We start from the raw sequence: 17192 nt of genomic DNA on the forward strand, positions 1-17192 counted from the left end.
TTAGTCTTTACTGGTTTACTTTGAAGACTCAAACAGGATGATGTGATTCCTTGTCAGCCCTTTTACTTACCAACATATGCCTTTATCAGCTGGAAGTAGGGGATCGGATTACTTTGCTGAGAATTCAGCGCATTGCGTGCCTGACTGTAAAGCAAGTTCTTCTTTGACTGCGTACACATAGAAAGATCCAGAGTTCCTGCATCCCTGTGGGAGAAAATTTACAATGTTAATTTTTTTCAGTATCTCTGCACAAAGGTAAACTACTGCAGTACCTTGCCAAGCATAATCATGGACCAATATATGATAGGGTTGCTAATGCCCTCTGAGGCAAAAACAAGCAAAACAAAAGTGGTTAACTTGAAGAGGTTGGCGGAGGAGCTCCCCAGTGAATAGTGTTTGGGACCTTGCTTTTCTAACTGAGGCTTTAGTGTACAGTGTCTTGCTTTAATGATGTCCTTCTTCTGCAATAACTGTGTGATTCTGTGAAGTGGTTGGATCAGTGAGAGAGGAACAGAGGAATTTTTGAACGAGTGTCTTCTTTCCTTTATTGGTTGATGCAGCGGGGATCAGAGCAGAGGGCTTATGCAGGAAATGTATAAAGCACTAGTTCTAGGCCACATGTATACATTTATGATTATTAGACAAAGAATGTGAATGCACTTGATAAGACATTTTTCAAGGTTGGAGATGTTTGGTCAGGAGGATTAATTGGATAAGCTGGAGTTGTATTCTTTGGAAGAGAGGTCGCAGAGGGTGAATTCAATTCATGTGTACAAAATTGTGCGGGCCCAGATAGCAGGGCCCATTTCTATCAAAAGAAACGCTAGAATAAGGGGTATGGATTTAATGCAATTATTAGGATTAGAGGAGGGATGATGGCAAATGTTTTCTCCCAGAGGGTGCTGGAGTTGGGAACTCACTCCCTGAAAGAGCAATGGAGGCGGAAGCCCACACAGTATTAAAAAAATATATTTTAATACGTATTTTAAACGTAAAATACAAGGTTATGGTTCAAGAGCTGGAAAGTGGAGTTAGTCTTTTTCTGCTGGAACAGACACTCAGAGCCAATTGGCCTCCAGTGCTATCAATTTCTCTGATTCTATGATTGTTTACTTTACAATTACATTGCCCTGAGATTTTAACTAACCAACTTTGAAAATGAAGGAAATCATCACATTTCACTCATCAGGGAACTAGTAATAGAAAGGTGCAACATTTACGTCAAGTTGGAAATTGTCGACAGCTGCAGTTCATCCAGAGTGCATAACTTGGCTCCACCGATAGCTTTCAAAGAAACTGCATTTAGAATGCCACCTAACTGAAGGAATCTTGTAACAATGGATTGCACCTATAGAAAGAGATGTGAAGTCCAGTTTATAACTCAGTCTGACAAAGCAGCATCTAACAAGTTAAGAAGTTTCCTTTTGATGGTAATGCACCTCAAATTTTGAACAAACAAAAACATTCCTGTAATTAGAAAACATGTATCAATAAAACTCTTTAATTATACCCCACATATCCGTATTCTCAAATGTTAATGGCACCATTCCCATTAATTAAAACTCCAACCAATTTCTTGATTCTAGTTGATGTAAGCAGCTTTTGGTTTAAACTGACCCAAGAAGGACCTTGCCTCAAGAAAGGCCACAGTCTTAAATGCTTCAGCCTCCACCTTAAAGATATTGCTTATGACCTAGTCACCCAATACACAACACAACATTTTGACGTTAATATTCTCTTTGTTTCTGTACCGTGGTATTTTCCAAATGTTGCACCATCAATGCAGCAAGTGTATCAACTTGAGTGATATTCCAGCTGCTGACATCTGAAGCATTAAACACAGTGGATATGTTCCCCAGCAGTCGAATTTGCTTTTCTGGTAGCCCATTGGGGTAAATCTGTTTCAGGAAATCCAAAATGAGAAATATCAAACAGTTGATATGCAGTCAGCTTTCATTTCCACTTTATATCATCAGAATTGAGCAACAATTGATCTCTTGTTATATTTGTAAAACCTTGACCAGACCATCTCCAGGGTTTGCACAGTTAATTTCAAAAAAGAACTTCAGCAACTCGTGTGCCATTATTCCCTTTTCCTGTTCAATCCCCACTGGAGAGATGAGAGCACATAATCAAAACTTATCATTCAGCGCAGCACTGAGGAAATCTTGAATTGTCGCGTGTATCGAACTTGGGATGGAGGAGATATTCCGAGGTCTCTTATGTGCATTCTCAAGTGCATGCAAAAGATCCTGTGATTCCATATGAAGAGCAGCACTGGAGTTCTTAAAGATTCCTGGCTAATACTCAGTCCTCTGTCAACATCACTAAAATAAAATAGGTAATCAGGAGTCCCATTGCTACTTGTCATACTTTGTGAAAAGTGGCTGTCATGTTCTCCGCCATTATCACATCACTGCAACTGAAAACAGTCGTCATTTGCTGCGAAACACTGTGGGAAAGTTAGTGAAAAGCTGGATCTTAAAGCAAGGTACTTTATTATGATTTTACATCAACTTTTCTTACCCGCAATAGTCTCTGTTTCAGAACTCCCAGCTGAATACGATCAAAGGCAAGAGATCCCAGTCGGAGGACATTGTCTTTCAGCACAAGATCACTCAAACAGACGTCCAACTGGGCCGTATTGTAGATTGCAGGTGTCAGGTCATTAATGTCTTCTGCTATTATTATTCCCTTTGTGCAGTCTGCAAACACAAGGTTCTTTTAGTGTAATATTTCAATTCACTGGTAATTTCACGCTTTCATTTTTTTTAGAAAATATTTTATGAAGGCATTTATTATTTTAACGATCAGGTTTCAACAAGAACAAAACAATATAACCAACCCCCCCCCCCCCCCCCCACACTAATGGCTTAATTTTTCTCAAAGAAGTTGATGAACGGCTGCCACCTCCGGGAAAACCCCAACAGCGATCCCCTCAAGGTGAATTTAATTTTGCCGTGTCTGAAAAACCATGCCATGTCGCTAACCCATACCCCCGACTTCGGGAGTTCCGAGTCCCTCCATCCTAATAGGATCCGTCTCCGGGCCGCCACCAGTGAGGCAAAAGACAGGACTTCAGCCTCTCTCACCCCCTGGGCTCCCGGATATTCCGACATACCAAAGATCGCCACCTCTGGACTCAGTACCACCCTCGCTTTTCTCCCTCTGACATGATGTCAGCAAACCCCTACCAGAAACACCTCAGTCTCGGACATGCCCAAATCATAGGGACATGGTTCGCAGGATCCCTCCGCACAATGCCCACACCAAACCTCCAACCCCTAAAAGAACCTGCTCATCCGGGTCACCGTTATGTGCACCCTGTGGACCACCTTGAATTGTATCAGCTCTTTTTCGTATAGGGAGACTTCTAAGAATAGTGGTGGGTTTTCAACAACACCTGCCAGACCCTAGACGCTCTCTGTGCCATTGCCAATGGCTCTATAGTCAGGGCATACAGCAGGTGCGAATGTGGACACCCCTGCCTGGTCTCCCGGTGCAGCCTAAAATAGTCTGAACTCACCCAGTTCATTCGGACACTCACCACCAGTGCCTGGTTCAACAACTGAACCCAGGCCACAAATCCCTGTCCAAACCCAAACCGCCCCAGGATCTCCCATAGGTATTCCCACTCCCTCGATCAAAGGATCTCCATATGGGCCTGAATCAAAATAAACTCCCCCCTGACCATTACCTTCAGTGTCTCCCATGCCGAAACCTCCCCCATATCATTAATCTCCACATATCCCCGGATGGCCTTCCTCACCCGCTCACATACCTCTTCCTCCGCCAACAGCCCCACGTCAAGCCTCCACTGCAGGCGCTGGGCCCCCCCTTTGCGCACCCGTCGGTCCACCCACTGCGGGGCAGGTCCGACACCACTATTGCCGAATACTCAACATCAACCACCCCCGCCAACAACGTCTTACCAAACACAAAAAAGTCAATTCGGGAGTACACCTTGTGCACATGGGAGAAGAATGAAAATTCTTTCGCCCTCGGTCTCCCAAATCTCCACGGATCCACCTCCCCGTGTGCTCCATTAATCCCCAGAGTTCCTTAACTGTTGCCGACACCCTCCCCGACCTCAAGATCCCCCCTCCAATTAAACGATGGGAGTCCAGGTGGGTGATCCTCCCCAGAACGCGCCTCATAAATTCGACGTTGTCCCAGGTCGGGGCATAAGTTTTCACTGACACACCGGCATCCCCACCAATTTCCCGCTCACCATAACATACCTCCCCAGAGTCCGCCACTATGCTTCCCACTTCAAAATCCGCTTATTGATCAAAATCGACACCCCCTTCATTTTAGAGTCCAATTCAGAGTGAAATACTTGCCCTACCCATCCCTTCCTCAGTGTAGTCTGGTCCCACACCTTCAGGTGAGTCTCCTGTAGCATGGCCACATCCGCCTTCAATCGTTCTAAATGAGCGAACACACGGGCCATTCAACCCTCGCACGTTCCACGTGATCAGCCTGCTCGGGCTCGGGGGGGGGCACCCGACCCTCCCTTTGCCGATCAACCATAGCCCCTATTGGGCCAGCCTCCAGCCGCGTACCACACGTCCGTAGGCCCGCCCTCGGGCGCCCAACGTCATCGATCCTCCTCCTTTTACCTTTTAGAAGCTCTTTCCCTGTCAGCAATACATCCCTGCCCCCCCGCCAAATCTCCCAACAACAACCCCTACCCCATCCCCTCACAAACCTTCTGCTCACCCCCAACGGTGCGTCCGTGAACACGCCTGCCCAGATAGCCTGGCAGCCCCCGTCCATGGCGCTCAGCATCCTACCCCCCACTGATTATCCTGCCCCACCGTCCTCCCAACCCGCTAGTGCAAACAATAACAACCCCTCCCCAAGCCCAATCGAACAGATCAACACCCCACCTTCCAAAAAAGAACAGAAACAAACCTGAAGCAAAACAATGGCCCCAAACACAAATTAAACGCAGCGCCAAAGCATCTCCACCAAAGTTCAATGTCCTCCTTCTGCCAGTCCATTGTCTGTGAAAAATGTCATCGCTTCCTCCGACGTCCTGAAGTATTGTAACTGGCTATCATAGGTCACCCACAAACCTGCCAGATAGAGCATCCCGAACTTCACCCACTTCTTGAAGAGGGCCGCCTTGGCCTTATGAAGCTCGCTCTCCTCTTGGCCAACTCTGTACCAGGTCCTGATATGCTCGAAGTTCACTGCCCTCCCAGGTGCAGCGCCTAGTCTGCCTGGCCCACCTCAAGATCAGCTCCTTGTTCAGGGAACAGAGCTATCACACTGTCATCGTCCTCGGCAGCTCGTTCCCCTGGGACTTCCTCATTAGCGCACTATGCTAAGAGGACATGCAAATACTCCCTCCCCCAGCAGCTTCTCCAGCATCCCCCCCACATACCCGCTGGTGTCAGCTCCCTCACTTCCCTCCAACAGGCCCACAATCCTAATGTTCTGTCCGCGGAACTGGTTCTCCAGGTCTTCGACTTTCTCCTGGAGCCGCCTCTGCTGATCCTGCAACAGTCCCACCTCCGCTGCTATCTAGGCGAGCTGTTCCTCGTGTTCCCCCGCCACCTCCTTCATCTTCTGGATCGCCTGACCCTGGGTCTACAGCCTTGTCTCCAGGCGATCGATCACCACCTTAATCGCGTCCACCGCCCAGGCCGGGAACTCCAGATCCCCTTTGCGTTGCTTGGTGAACTTCCCATTCAGGAAGCCCACCAGCTGCCCTGTTGACCACTGAGCTGGCAGGGCCACTCCACAATTTCACTCTTTAATAAGGCAATTTATGGATTATTGACTGAAAAAGGACATTGATCAATGCTGTGGTGATGTGCATCAATGTAAATGCATGTAGGCTTGCTAGACACTAGATGGAGCACCAGAAACATCACACACACTCAGCCAATAGATCAGTTAGATAGGACACGACCAATAGACATTCACAATACACAAGGAGGTGACACGACCACAAGGGGCATTACACCAACTCATATAAAAAGGACACCACACACATGATCTGCCTCTTTCCAGTGGAGACAGTCAGTGAGTACAGACACAGGGTTGATTCAATATTACACCCACCACGTGGGTTGCAACAGCTGGTTAGTCAGTCTGGGTAGCTACAGTAGGATTAGCAGTAGTGTCGAACCCGAGTAATAGAAGTGTAAATAGTTTAATAAACGTGTTGAAGTTATCTTCACGTCTGAACCTTCCTTTGTCAAGTGCACCACAAGGAATCCGCTTATGTTACACCTACAACATAACAAATCTAATGCTGCAGTTGATAAAGGGCTTTTTTCTCATCATCTACAGTGAAAGTAATTGCAGGTTACTTTTCTCGTCACCTAATGACAAGAGAACACTTAACTCACGGTGACATGGATGTTCTCCATAAACATGCTCTGCATTGCAAATTATTGTCAGTTGTATACAAATTGTTGTGTCATGTTGAGACCTTCCACTCTATGAACAGCAGATAGGTTTAGCTGTGTGTGTACCAAATGTTGCAGTTTGATCTTAAACATCAGACATGTCCCATTGTTCAAATGTATATGGAACAATCAAATGGATTGAAAGCCCATTACATCCCCTTGTTCCATTTGATGCTCATGAACTGAGGCTGCAGAATATTCATAAAAGACAAGTCCTGTCCTCTTGTAAACAAGATATCATCTATACACAATATTTCTTTTATATTTATTCTGATTACATACTTATCGTATTGTTTGATGTAATTCGCAAATTAAGTTGATTTATGAATATCAGAACATCATTGGGGGGCCTCAAACGTTTTGTTTTCTTGATAAACTTTGGAAGAGCTTCAATCAGGACAACCTGCATGGGACAAAATGCAATGCTTAAAAAATACTCTTCATGCTTCCTGGGCCACCAGCAGTAGCATCTGCAAGAACATCTTGGCAGCACGGTAGCACAAGTGGATAGCACTGTGGCTTCACAGCGCCAGGGTCCCAGGTTTGATTCCCTGCTGGGTCACTGTCTGTGCGGAGTCTACACATTCTCCCCTTGGTTGCGTGGGTTTCCTCAGGGTGCTCTGGTTTCCTCCCACAGTCCAAAGACGTGCAGGTTAGGTGGATTGGCCATGATAAATTGCCCTTAGTGACCAAAAAGGTTAGGAGGGGTGATTGGATTACGGGGATAGGGTGGAAGTGATGGCTTAAGTGGGTCGGTGCAGACTCGATGGGCCGAATGTCCTCCTTCTGCACTGTATGTTCTATGTTCTAAAACATTCTTCTATGGTGAAAATGGTTTTTTAAAATTTAGAGCACCCAATTCATTTTTCCAATTAAGGGACAATTTAACTTGGCCAATCCACCTACCCTGCACATCTTTGGGCTGTGGGCGCAAAACCCACGCAAACACGCCAGGAATGTGCAAACTCCACACGGACAGTGACCCAGAGCGAGGCTCAAACCTGGGACCTCGGTGCCGTGAGACTGCAGTGCTACCCACTGTGCCACCGTGCTGCCCCTATGATGAAAATCTTTGCCAAAACACATTAGTGCCAAAGCAAATGAGCAGTGGCTGCAAGATGATGGGAATGTTGACATATCAGCACAAAGTTTTGAATTGAAGCTTCCAGTGCTAAGGATATAAGAAAAAGCACATAACCAAACATAAAGGCAGCTCTCCGAGCATTCCAAACAACTGCTGCAGGTTCTAATGAAATGTAAAATGATGAGAAACCGAGGCATATTTACTACCAATTCTGGATCCCCAAACACAAGGTTCAAACAAAGTATCTAACCAGGTGACAGTTCAGTCACAAACTGTCCAAAATCAGTGCACACGTTAACAAAGTTCACCACACATGTCATAGTGGTTTCAAACAGAATTAATTTCTATGTATGAGCCAATATTCTGATTCATTAAAAATTGAAAATATTATTTCCTCACTTAGGATTTCAATCATTTTGAGTTTCTTAAGAAAATGCTCTCACTGAAGATTCTATTCTACTCTTGTCAAAAAAATTGGTTGGGTGATTTACAAATTCAGCTATCTAAATTGATTTTTCATCAGATACAGCATACCTTTGTGACTTTACTCCATGTGTAGGTCAAAGTCAAGGGCAGATTTCCAAGATCTTGTATTGTAGATGATGACCATGATGAAGGATCGCTACAGGCAAAGAAGAAACTCTTGAGTTAAGGAACACATTACTGATATTGCTTTGCAGGATAGTAATCACTAGATACGACGGCAACTGAAATATTTCCTATTCAATGCGATCAACCTTTATCAATTAGTCTGCAACTAACCCCCAACTTGAGGAGCCGAAGGAAGTCCCACTGGTCGAAAGCTTTAGGAAGCATAGGTTCATGGTCACCTATGCTTCCAAAGCCTGCACACACTTTCCTTTGCTGCAACATGCCAGGTTTGCAACTCAACTCCATTTATATCCCAATCCACCTGCTTTTATTTGGGTGTGCATGTGGATTGTTGCAAAGACAGTGGTATAAATCTTCCAATCCACTCTGGCAAGGGAATCACCGTGGCGGGACGGAGATTTCATGGACATACAAAAGATCCCTTGAATATAGTTGGGAACCTCCAGTCCCGGGATGAGGGACTGGAAAACCCCACCAAGAATCAACATTCAAATTAGAAATTCATAACATTACAAGCATAAAAGTAAGCAACTCAGGTTCAAATTGTATGGAATTCTGTGAACATTGAACACTCACCCATATTTGCTGACTCTACTATTTAGTCGAGCTTCAATGGCTCTCTTCTGATCCTCACTGTACGAGTTGCAGGTCTTCAATGCATCCAAAATGGAAATATCAGATGCTGTGATGATGTATCCGTCGAGGTCACATACCAATCTACCCAGGATTGTCACACTCTCCTTTGTCAGATTCCTGCTGGAAATTCCCTGAGTATTGGCAAAATGAGCAATATTAATTCAGCAGTAGAATATGTTTACTGTTCTTTTGTGTACGGAAGGCTGAACCTCCACAATACATCACCAAGTAGCAGATTGGATTATGTTGTGTTCATTGCCTCAAGACTAACTGACAGCTTTCCAGTACAAGGCACAAAGCTGAAATTCTGGAAATAAATATTTTGGTGCCTGCCAGTTTTAAGATAACATCAGATGCAACAGGAGCTAAGCAAAGTCAATGAAGCAAGCTTTAGAAATCTATTAATACCGTCTGGGTCACTCAAAGAATGGGTCCGTTTCAAGCGGCATTTCAATACTTTAAAAAACAATTAGAAAGGTTATATTTTTATCATGACAGTGATGTTCATTTGGAAGCAGTTTACTGTATCTGTGGCTGGTAAGAGATATCGGCGCTGGTTACCCTTCAATATCTTAAACTGGCAAGTTCTTGTGTGCACAGAGTAATCTGTTGCACGCTCCAATGCGGCTACAGAGTAGATTGCACACCTGCATGGCTTTCCACAGTCTTTGCAAGGAAGTAAGCTTTCATTTTATTTTTTCCATTCATATATGCCACATTTGCAGACATTCGCCTTCAAGAGTCCTTGAATCTTAACTCAGCCTACCTCGCAGGCAGTATAAATCACAAAATACTTCAACACTGTGGTAACTTGACCAGAAAAAATTAGTCGAAATGCAGTGTGAAAGTTAATCTTCTTTAAAATATATCAATAGCAAAGTTTAAAATGCAGTGTGGACTCAAAAATGGGTGCAACTAGTTAAACATCGAAATAACAGTAAATGAATAGAATTAGAACTAACGGCGGTTAAATACAAATATACAGAGGTAACAACAATTAATATCGGCACAGCATTTACGGACGATATCACTAATGGATTAAAATAAGAAGATGCATATTATTAACATTTTACCCCCCTAAAATTTTAATCCTCCTTAAAGACTGAAATGTGATGATATGCATAAGCAATCATGTAAATAGTAATGTATACGACCTCCAACCAGCAGGCAGCAGTAGAGAACAATCACGTGACACTGTTACCTCAGGGAGTCTGGAGATAGTCGTCGTAATGGATAGTCATATTTGATAATCTTAGATAATTTATAATAGTTAGTAGTTTTTGATCATTTTTATCTAACCCAGGTAATTGTTAAAAAATAAACATTTAACGAGTCAAGAAGTAGGCGTTCTCTAGGGCACGATTCCTACTGTCCAAGCACCAGAACGTAACAGGGGAGCAGGATAAGCCTTGAAGACATAAAATGGTATCAGGACTGGCTTTGAAGATCTAACAAGATACCAGGGTTGGTTTTGAAGATCCAAAAGACAAAGATAACAGTGAAGAAATATAATTTCTCCTAACCACGTAGAGCACTGGAAAATCTCACCCAATGCACAACTAGGCATCGAAGTCCAGGATGGAAGTTCAGAAGACGCCACACCAGCTTCGAGTCACTGGTAAGGAGATGCAAATTGACGCACTTTTAAACAGCAATTCACACTCTACATAGCAGCTCAGGATCTTCAGGCACAGCCTAATGAATGTGGAATTGTTGCGCACTATAGCAGGTCCACAGGCGATAGAAATCTTTAACACCTTCGTATTCAATAATGAAGCTGATAAAAAAAACTTTGATGAAGTTGTGAAAAAGTTTGATCGATCATCGGAAAAAAATGAAACGTTCGAGCAGTATATTTTTCGCATGCGTACACAGCAGGCAGGTGAATCAGCTTCTCAACAGACTTGAGGTTAAACGCGCAGACATGTAATTTTGCAACTTTGCAAGCATCGATGATCACGTTCAAATCATGTTTGGGATTAGTAATGACAAAGTTCGGGAGAGATTGTCGAGGGAGAATGAATCCAGCTCGACGATGCTATTGAGCGAGTTGGAGCGCCATGATGCCTCCGATGTTGCCCGCCGGATCTTCCGCATACAATGAGACCCTGTGTACGACCCCCTCCCCAACTGGTTCAATCCCTCTTCAGGGATTGCACTAAGCGCCATTGCCAACGACTCTATCGGCAAGGCAAAGAGCAATGGGGAGAACGGATACCCCTACCTCTTCCCACAATGCAGCCCAAAGTACCCCACTTACTAGGTTCCTCTGCAAGCTCGCAACCGGCACCTTATATAACAGCCAGGCCCAATCTACAAACCCCTGCCCGAACCCAAACCACCCCAGCACCTCCAACAAAAATGCCCATTCCACTCGATCAATCGCCTTCTCCGCGTTACTCGCTACCACTACCTCCACCTCCTGCCTCCCCGAATGCATTGTAATTACATTGAGTAGCCTTCTCACATTCGCCAACAGCTGCCTCCCCTTCACAAAACCCGTTTAGTCTTCGCCTTTCACTCCCGACACACAGTCCTCAATTCGCAACACCAACACCTTCGCCAACAACTTGGTGTCCACGTTTAACAGTGAAAACTCTACCGGGAACCCGTCCGGCCCCAGGGCCCTCCCTGCCTCTATCATCCCCATAATCTCCATCACCTCCTTCAGCCCAATTGGGGCCGCCAGGCCCTGAAACAGCCCCTCCTCCATTTTGGGGAACTCCAACCCATCAAGGAACTGTCACATCCCCTCCTCCCTGGCACGGGACTCTTATAAAACGCTTCAAACATCCCATTCACCCCCTCCGGGTCCATCACCACCTTGTCTTCATCATCCCTGACTTTGTTAATCTCCCTCGCCATCTCCTGCATTCTCAACTGATGGGCCACCATCCTGCTCGCCTTTTCCCCATGCTCATACACTGCCCCTCTGACCCTCCAGAGCTGCCCCATTGCCTTCCCATTTGAAACTAGCCAAACTCCATCTGGAGCCTCTGCCTCTCCCTCAACAGTCTCGCCTCGAGTGTTTCATGTCCATCGTCAAAATCCCGTCCACCAGTTTTGCTCTCTCCTCCCACTCCATCTTCTCCAATGCGCCCAAGTTGATATGAACACCCCCCTGACTACCGCCTTGAGTGCCTCCCACAGCGTGCCGGCCATGACCTCTCCCTGTCTTGTTCAGCTCCACGTATTCACGAATGGCTGCCTCCACACACCTCCTCATCGCCGCTTAAAACCGTATTCAACATCCACTGCGGGCGCTTTGCACACACCCCTTCCCCCCCACGGGTCACTCGCAAATCCCCCCCCCCACCCCCCACGGGCCACTCGCAAATCCAGCCAGAGTGGTGCGTGGTCAGAAACCGCAATCGGCAAATACTACGAGACGGCCACCCCCACCAACAACGTCTTATCCAACAGGAAAAGTCAATCCTGTGCACGAGATAAATATGAAAACTCCTTCGCCCTCCGCCTCTCAAATCTCCACGCGTCCAACCCCCGCACCCTTGCGCTCCATAAACTCCCTCAGCTCCTTCACCACTGCAAGCACCCTTGACGACTCAGGACCCGATGGGGAATCAACCGATGAAAATCCAAGTCCGCAATGCTCCCTGACATCATCCCAATTTGGGGCATAGTCATTTACCAGAAGCGCCGGCATCCCTTCTGGTTCTCCTGCATCATTCCCATTTCAGCAACCAATGAGGCCAATTGCTCTTCGTGCTCCCCCACTGCCTCCTCCACGTTCTGGATCGCCAGGCCCTGGGGCTCCAGCCTCTGCTCCACTTGCGTGAACCCAGGTCTCAGCGGTTCCACCACCTTCACTAGATCTCTCAGGGCCTCCTTCCTGTGTTGCAAGAACTTGTTGTTCAAGTACTCCCCCATCTACTCGGTTGACCACTGACCCTTGTCCTCCACCATCTTTTCCTGTGGTGTACCTCGAAGACTCTCTGCTCCCGCAGCTCTTTCCTTCTTGCACTACTCCTTCTCTGTGGATCCATCCAGAAGCCACACCAGAGGAGTATCACCTTCCCCAGGCACACCTGTACGCTTTACCCTCAAATAGTTTGCCATTCGGGCGGGGAAAAGAAAGAAAAAAATCCATTGTGTGCGATCGCTCACTCCATGGCTGCCACCGGAGGTTCTGCCCAATATTTTTCGAATGTGGCCCGGATCAGTCAGCTGTCATACTTGCATTGGAATCTTTGCCACATTCAGAAGCGGTGCTAGATGAGCAACAGTCCAAACGAGATTATTCTGCCCTCTGTTGAGATACTCAAAGAAGTTTCACTGAACGCCCATCAACTTTCTTCAGTGGATCATGAGCAACCATCAAATCGGAGGCAATTTCATCAGGCTTATTCTGGTTGCTACACTTCTAGTTCGGAATGTCTTGGATCCTTTGTCTCTGCTACAAGTCCTCAGTCTCCCCTGCTGAGCTTTGAAAAACGTTCCCCTTGTGTTTGGTGGGTATGTCCTTGCTTGACCATGTTGTCTGTTGTGCAATGTCCAGACGGGAAGTGCTGGCTGTTCTTTCACTTTGCGGTGTTCGACTATGAAAGCGCATGTCAATTGGTTTGTCTCAATGGATCAGCTTCAATTTCCTGTTCACAGAGTTTGCAAATGTCGGCTCGAATTAGTTCAAGCTCCTCATACTCACCTGCATTTCGGAGCACATTGGTGAACTCAATGTCGTTAACTGACTCCTGTCGTGTTAAGCACAGAGATAACACGGGCTGCAACTGGATGCAGCTATAACTGAAATATACTCCAGACCTTGAAGTTAGTTCAATTTGATTTATTGAACCTGTTAGCTCAGTTCTCTGCGAGTTCGACTCTCTGCTAACCTAAGTGTGATTACTCTGTCTGACTGAACCAGACTAGCTCTTAGCCACGTGCTGTAGGGCTTATGTGATATATACACCTGACTCACTCTGTAGATGTCCCCAGTGGAAAGAGACAGAGTGTGAGTGCCTCGTGCCTTTTATAGTGGGAAACCCTCCCCCAGTATTCTGCCTGCTGATTGGTTATGTCCTGTTCTCTGTGTTCATTAGCTGCCTGTCTGTATCTCATTATGTGCATGTCTGCATATCATGACAACTCCAGTTTCACAAAAGCACATCCAAAGACACTGTCGGTGTGATCACAGATCATTCTCTTTCTTTTCAAGTTGTTCAAGTGTTTGGAAGATCGTGCTTCCTCCATTCCTTTCAGTTCCTTCCTCCTCAGTTCACATATAGTGGAAGAAATAAGTCTGTATTCATCTCAGTCATCAGTCACCTCAAGTATTTTACTTGCAGCTTCTTTCTTGGCTTGATGCAGTGCACCCGCCTGCACGCCACAATTGGCTTTCTGAATATCTTTTGCATTATTGGCAGCCATTTCCATGCCCTGAGAAATTTTGAGATCTTTCTTGAAACTAAGTGTGGATTTTCTCACAAAAATGCCGCTGAATGCTGACTTTGTTTATGCTACAAACTAATCTAGCTTGAAGCATGTCTTCCTAAACTGCCCAAATTTACAATGTTAAGAAAGCTGCCGCAATTCAGCAACAAAGTTAGCTGCAGACTCTACTATCCTCCAACACACACAACACACATTTTCTCGCACTCGGAGATACCCTTGGATCCCTACTCTGAGGCCCGCACTGGATCATTTGCGGTCTGAGTGCCCTGCTGTATGGTCCTCCACAATAACTGCAGTGCTGGAAGGCCCTCTGACTTCCTATGCCAGCGAGAAACGGCCCCCACTCCGAGGCCTGCGCTGGACAAACCTCCACTTCAAGGCTCACTCTGGACCCCCACGCTGTGGTGTCCACTCTGAGATCTGCTCCAAGGCCTTCTCTCCCTTTCACTCCGCGGTCCACATCCATCTAATCAGAGGCTAACTTCTCCAGACACCAGCAGATGTGTAGCAATTTCCAAATACCACAGACCTAAGACCGCCGGTACCGCGGACTGCAGTTTGAGGACCCCTGCACTAACCAATGCACTCATGATCAGAACTCAAAGCTGAATACTGACTATTTTGAAAGCTTTACTGAACAGAATGATGAAAGATCAGCAATCAAATAGAATGGGCATCTGTGAAGTGAGTTGTCAAGAGATTTATTGTGACCATCATTATTCTTTCAGCTTCACTCAAGTGCTGGTTTTAATAAATACGCGAGGAGTCAGACGAGCAGCATAAAGAAGACATTTATTTAAAATACGTACTATTTATAACGGGGCCCAGTTAGACTTTGCCAGGTTGTCTCACTCTCTCGGTCTGTTCCTATCTGGTTGACCTTATATACACATGGTAATGGCCCCATAGTTAGCAGAGAAGCTCATACTTCTCGAGCCACATGGGGAAAACAATCAAGCCAGCTCTGTGTACTTCATGTAGGTTATTAAACTGGTTCTTGAAGGACTACTCTCACCAATCACTCTCCACGGCGGAATCATAGAATTTACAGTGCAGAAGGAGGCTATTCGGCCCATCGAGTCTGCACCGGCTCTTGGAAAGAGTCCCTACCCAAGCCCACACCTCCACCTTATCCCCATAAACCAGTAACCCCACCCAACACTAAGGGCAATTTATCATGGCCAATCCACCTAACCTGCACATCTTTGGACTGTGGGAGGAAACCGGAGCACCCGGAGGAAACCCACGCACACACAGGGAGAACGTGCAGACTCCGCACAGACAGTGACCCAAGCCAGAATCGAACCTGGGACCCTGGAGCTGTGAAGCAATTGTGCTATCCACTATGCTACCGTGCTGCCCAAATGTTGAAACATTCCTCATTACCTGACATTGCCACAATGTGAAACTGACTTTCATCAGTACCAGCAAGAATGCTGACTAAATTAATGCTTAGCTTGGACCGATTCACTATTTTATCCTTACCAAACAGATCCTGGCATCGTTTAACAGATTTTGTCTTCTTGCTGACCCTTTTCGTAAGACATTGATGTTTGACTTTCCAACAAATTTGAAGAATTCTCGGCAGTTGGGGGATCTCCTGAACTGTGCAGAGCTGCAAAGGGAAACAGGAGCTATGTTCAGATTATATGAAGGAGAATGAACAGCTCAATTGGTGATTTCTCAAAGATATCCATTTTCAGATACTTGCATACACTCAGTGCAAGATCTCAGATTCTTCCTTCCCCTAAAGCTGGAGACTGAGGACAATTGTCACATCCATAAAACTGCCTTTACAGTCTCTCATTTTGTAATGTTAATTTATGGATTACATTTACCTCAAAACTGGCAAATATTTAAATTAAAACCTATGCTGTTGAGTCAAATTCAAAATAATTACAATTGTTTTTCCTCCTGGTTCATTCGAAAAGTTGTGTATCAGACAATGTTCAAAAGACTCAGTGAATTCATAATTCTACAAAGCTCCAGGACTTTACCAAACTTCATGCTATTGATAAGTGGTCCACAGCTTTGACTAATTTTACTTTTGATCAATGTGACCCAGCTACTTCCCTATCGCCTTTGCACAAATGGAGATCACCATCATCAAAACTTTGTTCAACAAAACAATGGAGGAGAATTACAAGGAAATATAACATACTTTAGGAACAGCAGAACATCCACAGGGAAGGTCTCTATGGCCAATGAAGTTCCATTAGCATGTAGTCTAGCAGACATGCAGCTCAGCTGAAAAAAGAAGTTGTAAATACAATGTTGAGAACACAACAACCTGCATTCGCTAATGTCATAGAACATAGAACATACAGTGCAGAAGGAGGCCATTCAGCCCATCGAGTCTGCACTGACCCACTTAAGCCCTCACTACCACCCTTCTCCCTGTAACCCAATAACCCCTCCTAACCTTTTTGGACACTAAGGTCAATTTATCATGGCCAATCCACCTAACCTGCACGTCTTTGGACTGTGGGAGGAAACCAGAGCACCCGGAGGAAACCCACGCAGACACGGGGAGAACATGCAGGCTCCGCACAGACAGTGACCCAGTGGGGAATCGAACCTGGGACCCTGGAGCTGTGAAGCCACAGTGCTATCCACTTGTGCTACCGTGCTGCCCGTGCATGACTAAGACCAGTCCCTTGAGATTGGCCAATTGGAATAAGAGATTAGTAGCCCAATCAGGAAATCTCTTCTCTGTATAAAACAGGGAGTGTCAGAGCCTCTGCACTCCCAGTGTGGACAGCAAGCTGAAAGCACATGGTCGCACTACTATTGGTATGTTAATAAAAGGAATTCTGGTGAAGAGACTACTGCCTCCATGGACCTATTACAGCTAACAATATTCAGTACTTCTTGTTGTGTTTTGTTTTGCTAGAAGTTGGTTAGATGCCAGCTGTCTCGGAGGTTGATGCTATAAAGAGTGTCCAATCAGTTATTTGGTCAAGGGGATCATGTCTGCTTTATTATCTATGGCTATTGTTCTGACATTGCACGGTAGACTTAATAAA

The 17192-nt window shown here is 45.6% G+C and overlaps 1 protein-coding gene across 1 annotated transcript in view; it reads right to left on the reverse strand.

The window, feature by feature from the left end:
* Positions 1–17192, reverse strand: part of LOC140393469 (uncharacterized) — a 470641-nt gene that overhangs the window by 387444 nt on the left and 66005 nt on the right. Inside the window, exons 38-46 of the mRNA XM_072479798.1 lie at positions 16328–16413; positions 15652–15781; positions 8698–8888; positions 8044–8131; positions 6708–6828; positions 2527–2705; positions 1752–1898; positions 1221–1348; positions 71–204 (exon numbers count right to left, since the gene is read on the reverse strand). Coding sequence (XP_072335899.1) covers positions 71–204; positions 1221–1348; positions 1752–1898; positions 2527–2705; positions 6708–6828; positions 8044–8131; positions 8698–8888; positions 15652–15781; positions 16328–16413 — 1204 coding nt within the window. The remainder of the gene's footprint in view (positions 1–70; positions 205–1220; positions 1349–1751; positions 1899–2526; positions 2706–6707; positions 6829–8043; positions 8132–8697; positions 8889–15651; positions 15782–16327; positions 16414–17192) is intronic.

The sequence above is a fragment of the Scyliorhinus torazame genome, chromosome 17 (genome assembly GCF_047496885.1).
Source record: "Scyliorhinus torazame isolate Kashiwa2021f chromosome 17, sScyTor2.1, whole genome shotgun sequence".
NCBI lineage: Eukaryota > Metazoa > Chordata > Chondrichthyes > Carcharhiniformes > Scyliorhinidae > Scyliorhinus > Scyliorhinus torazame.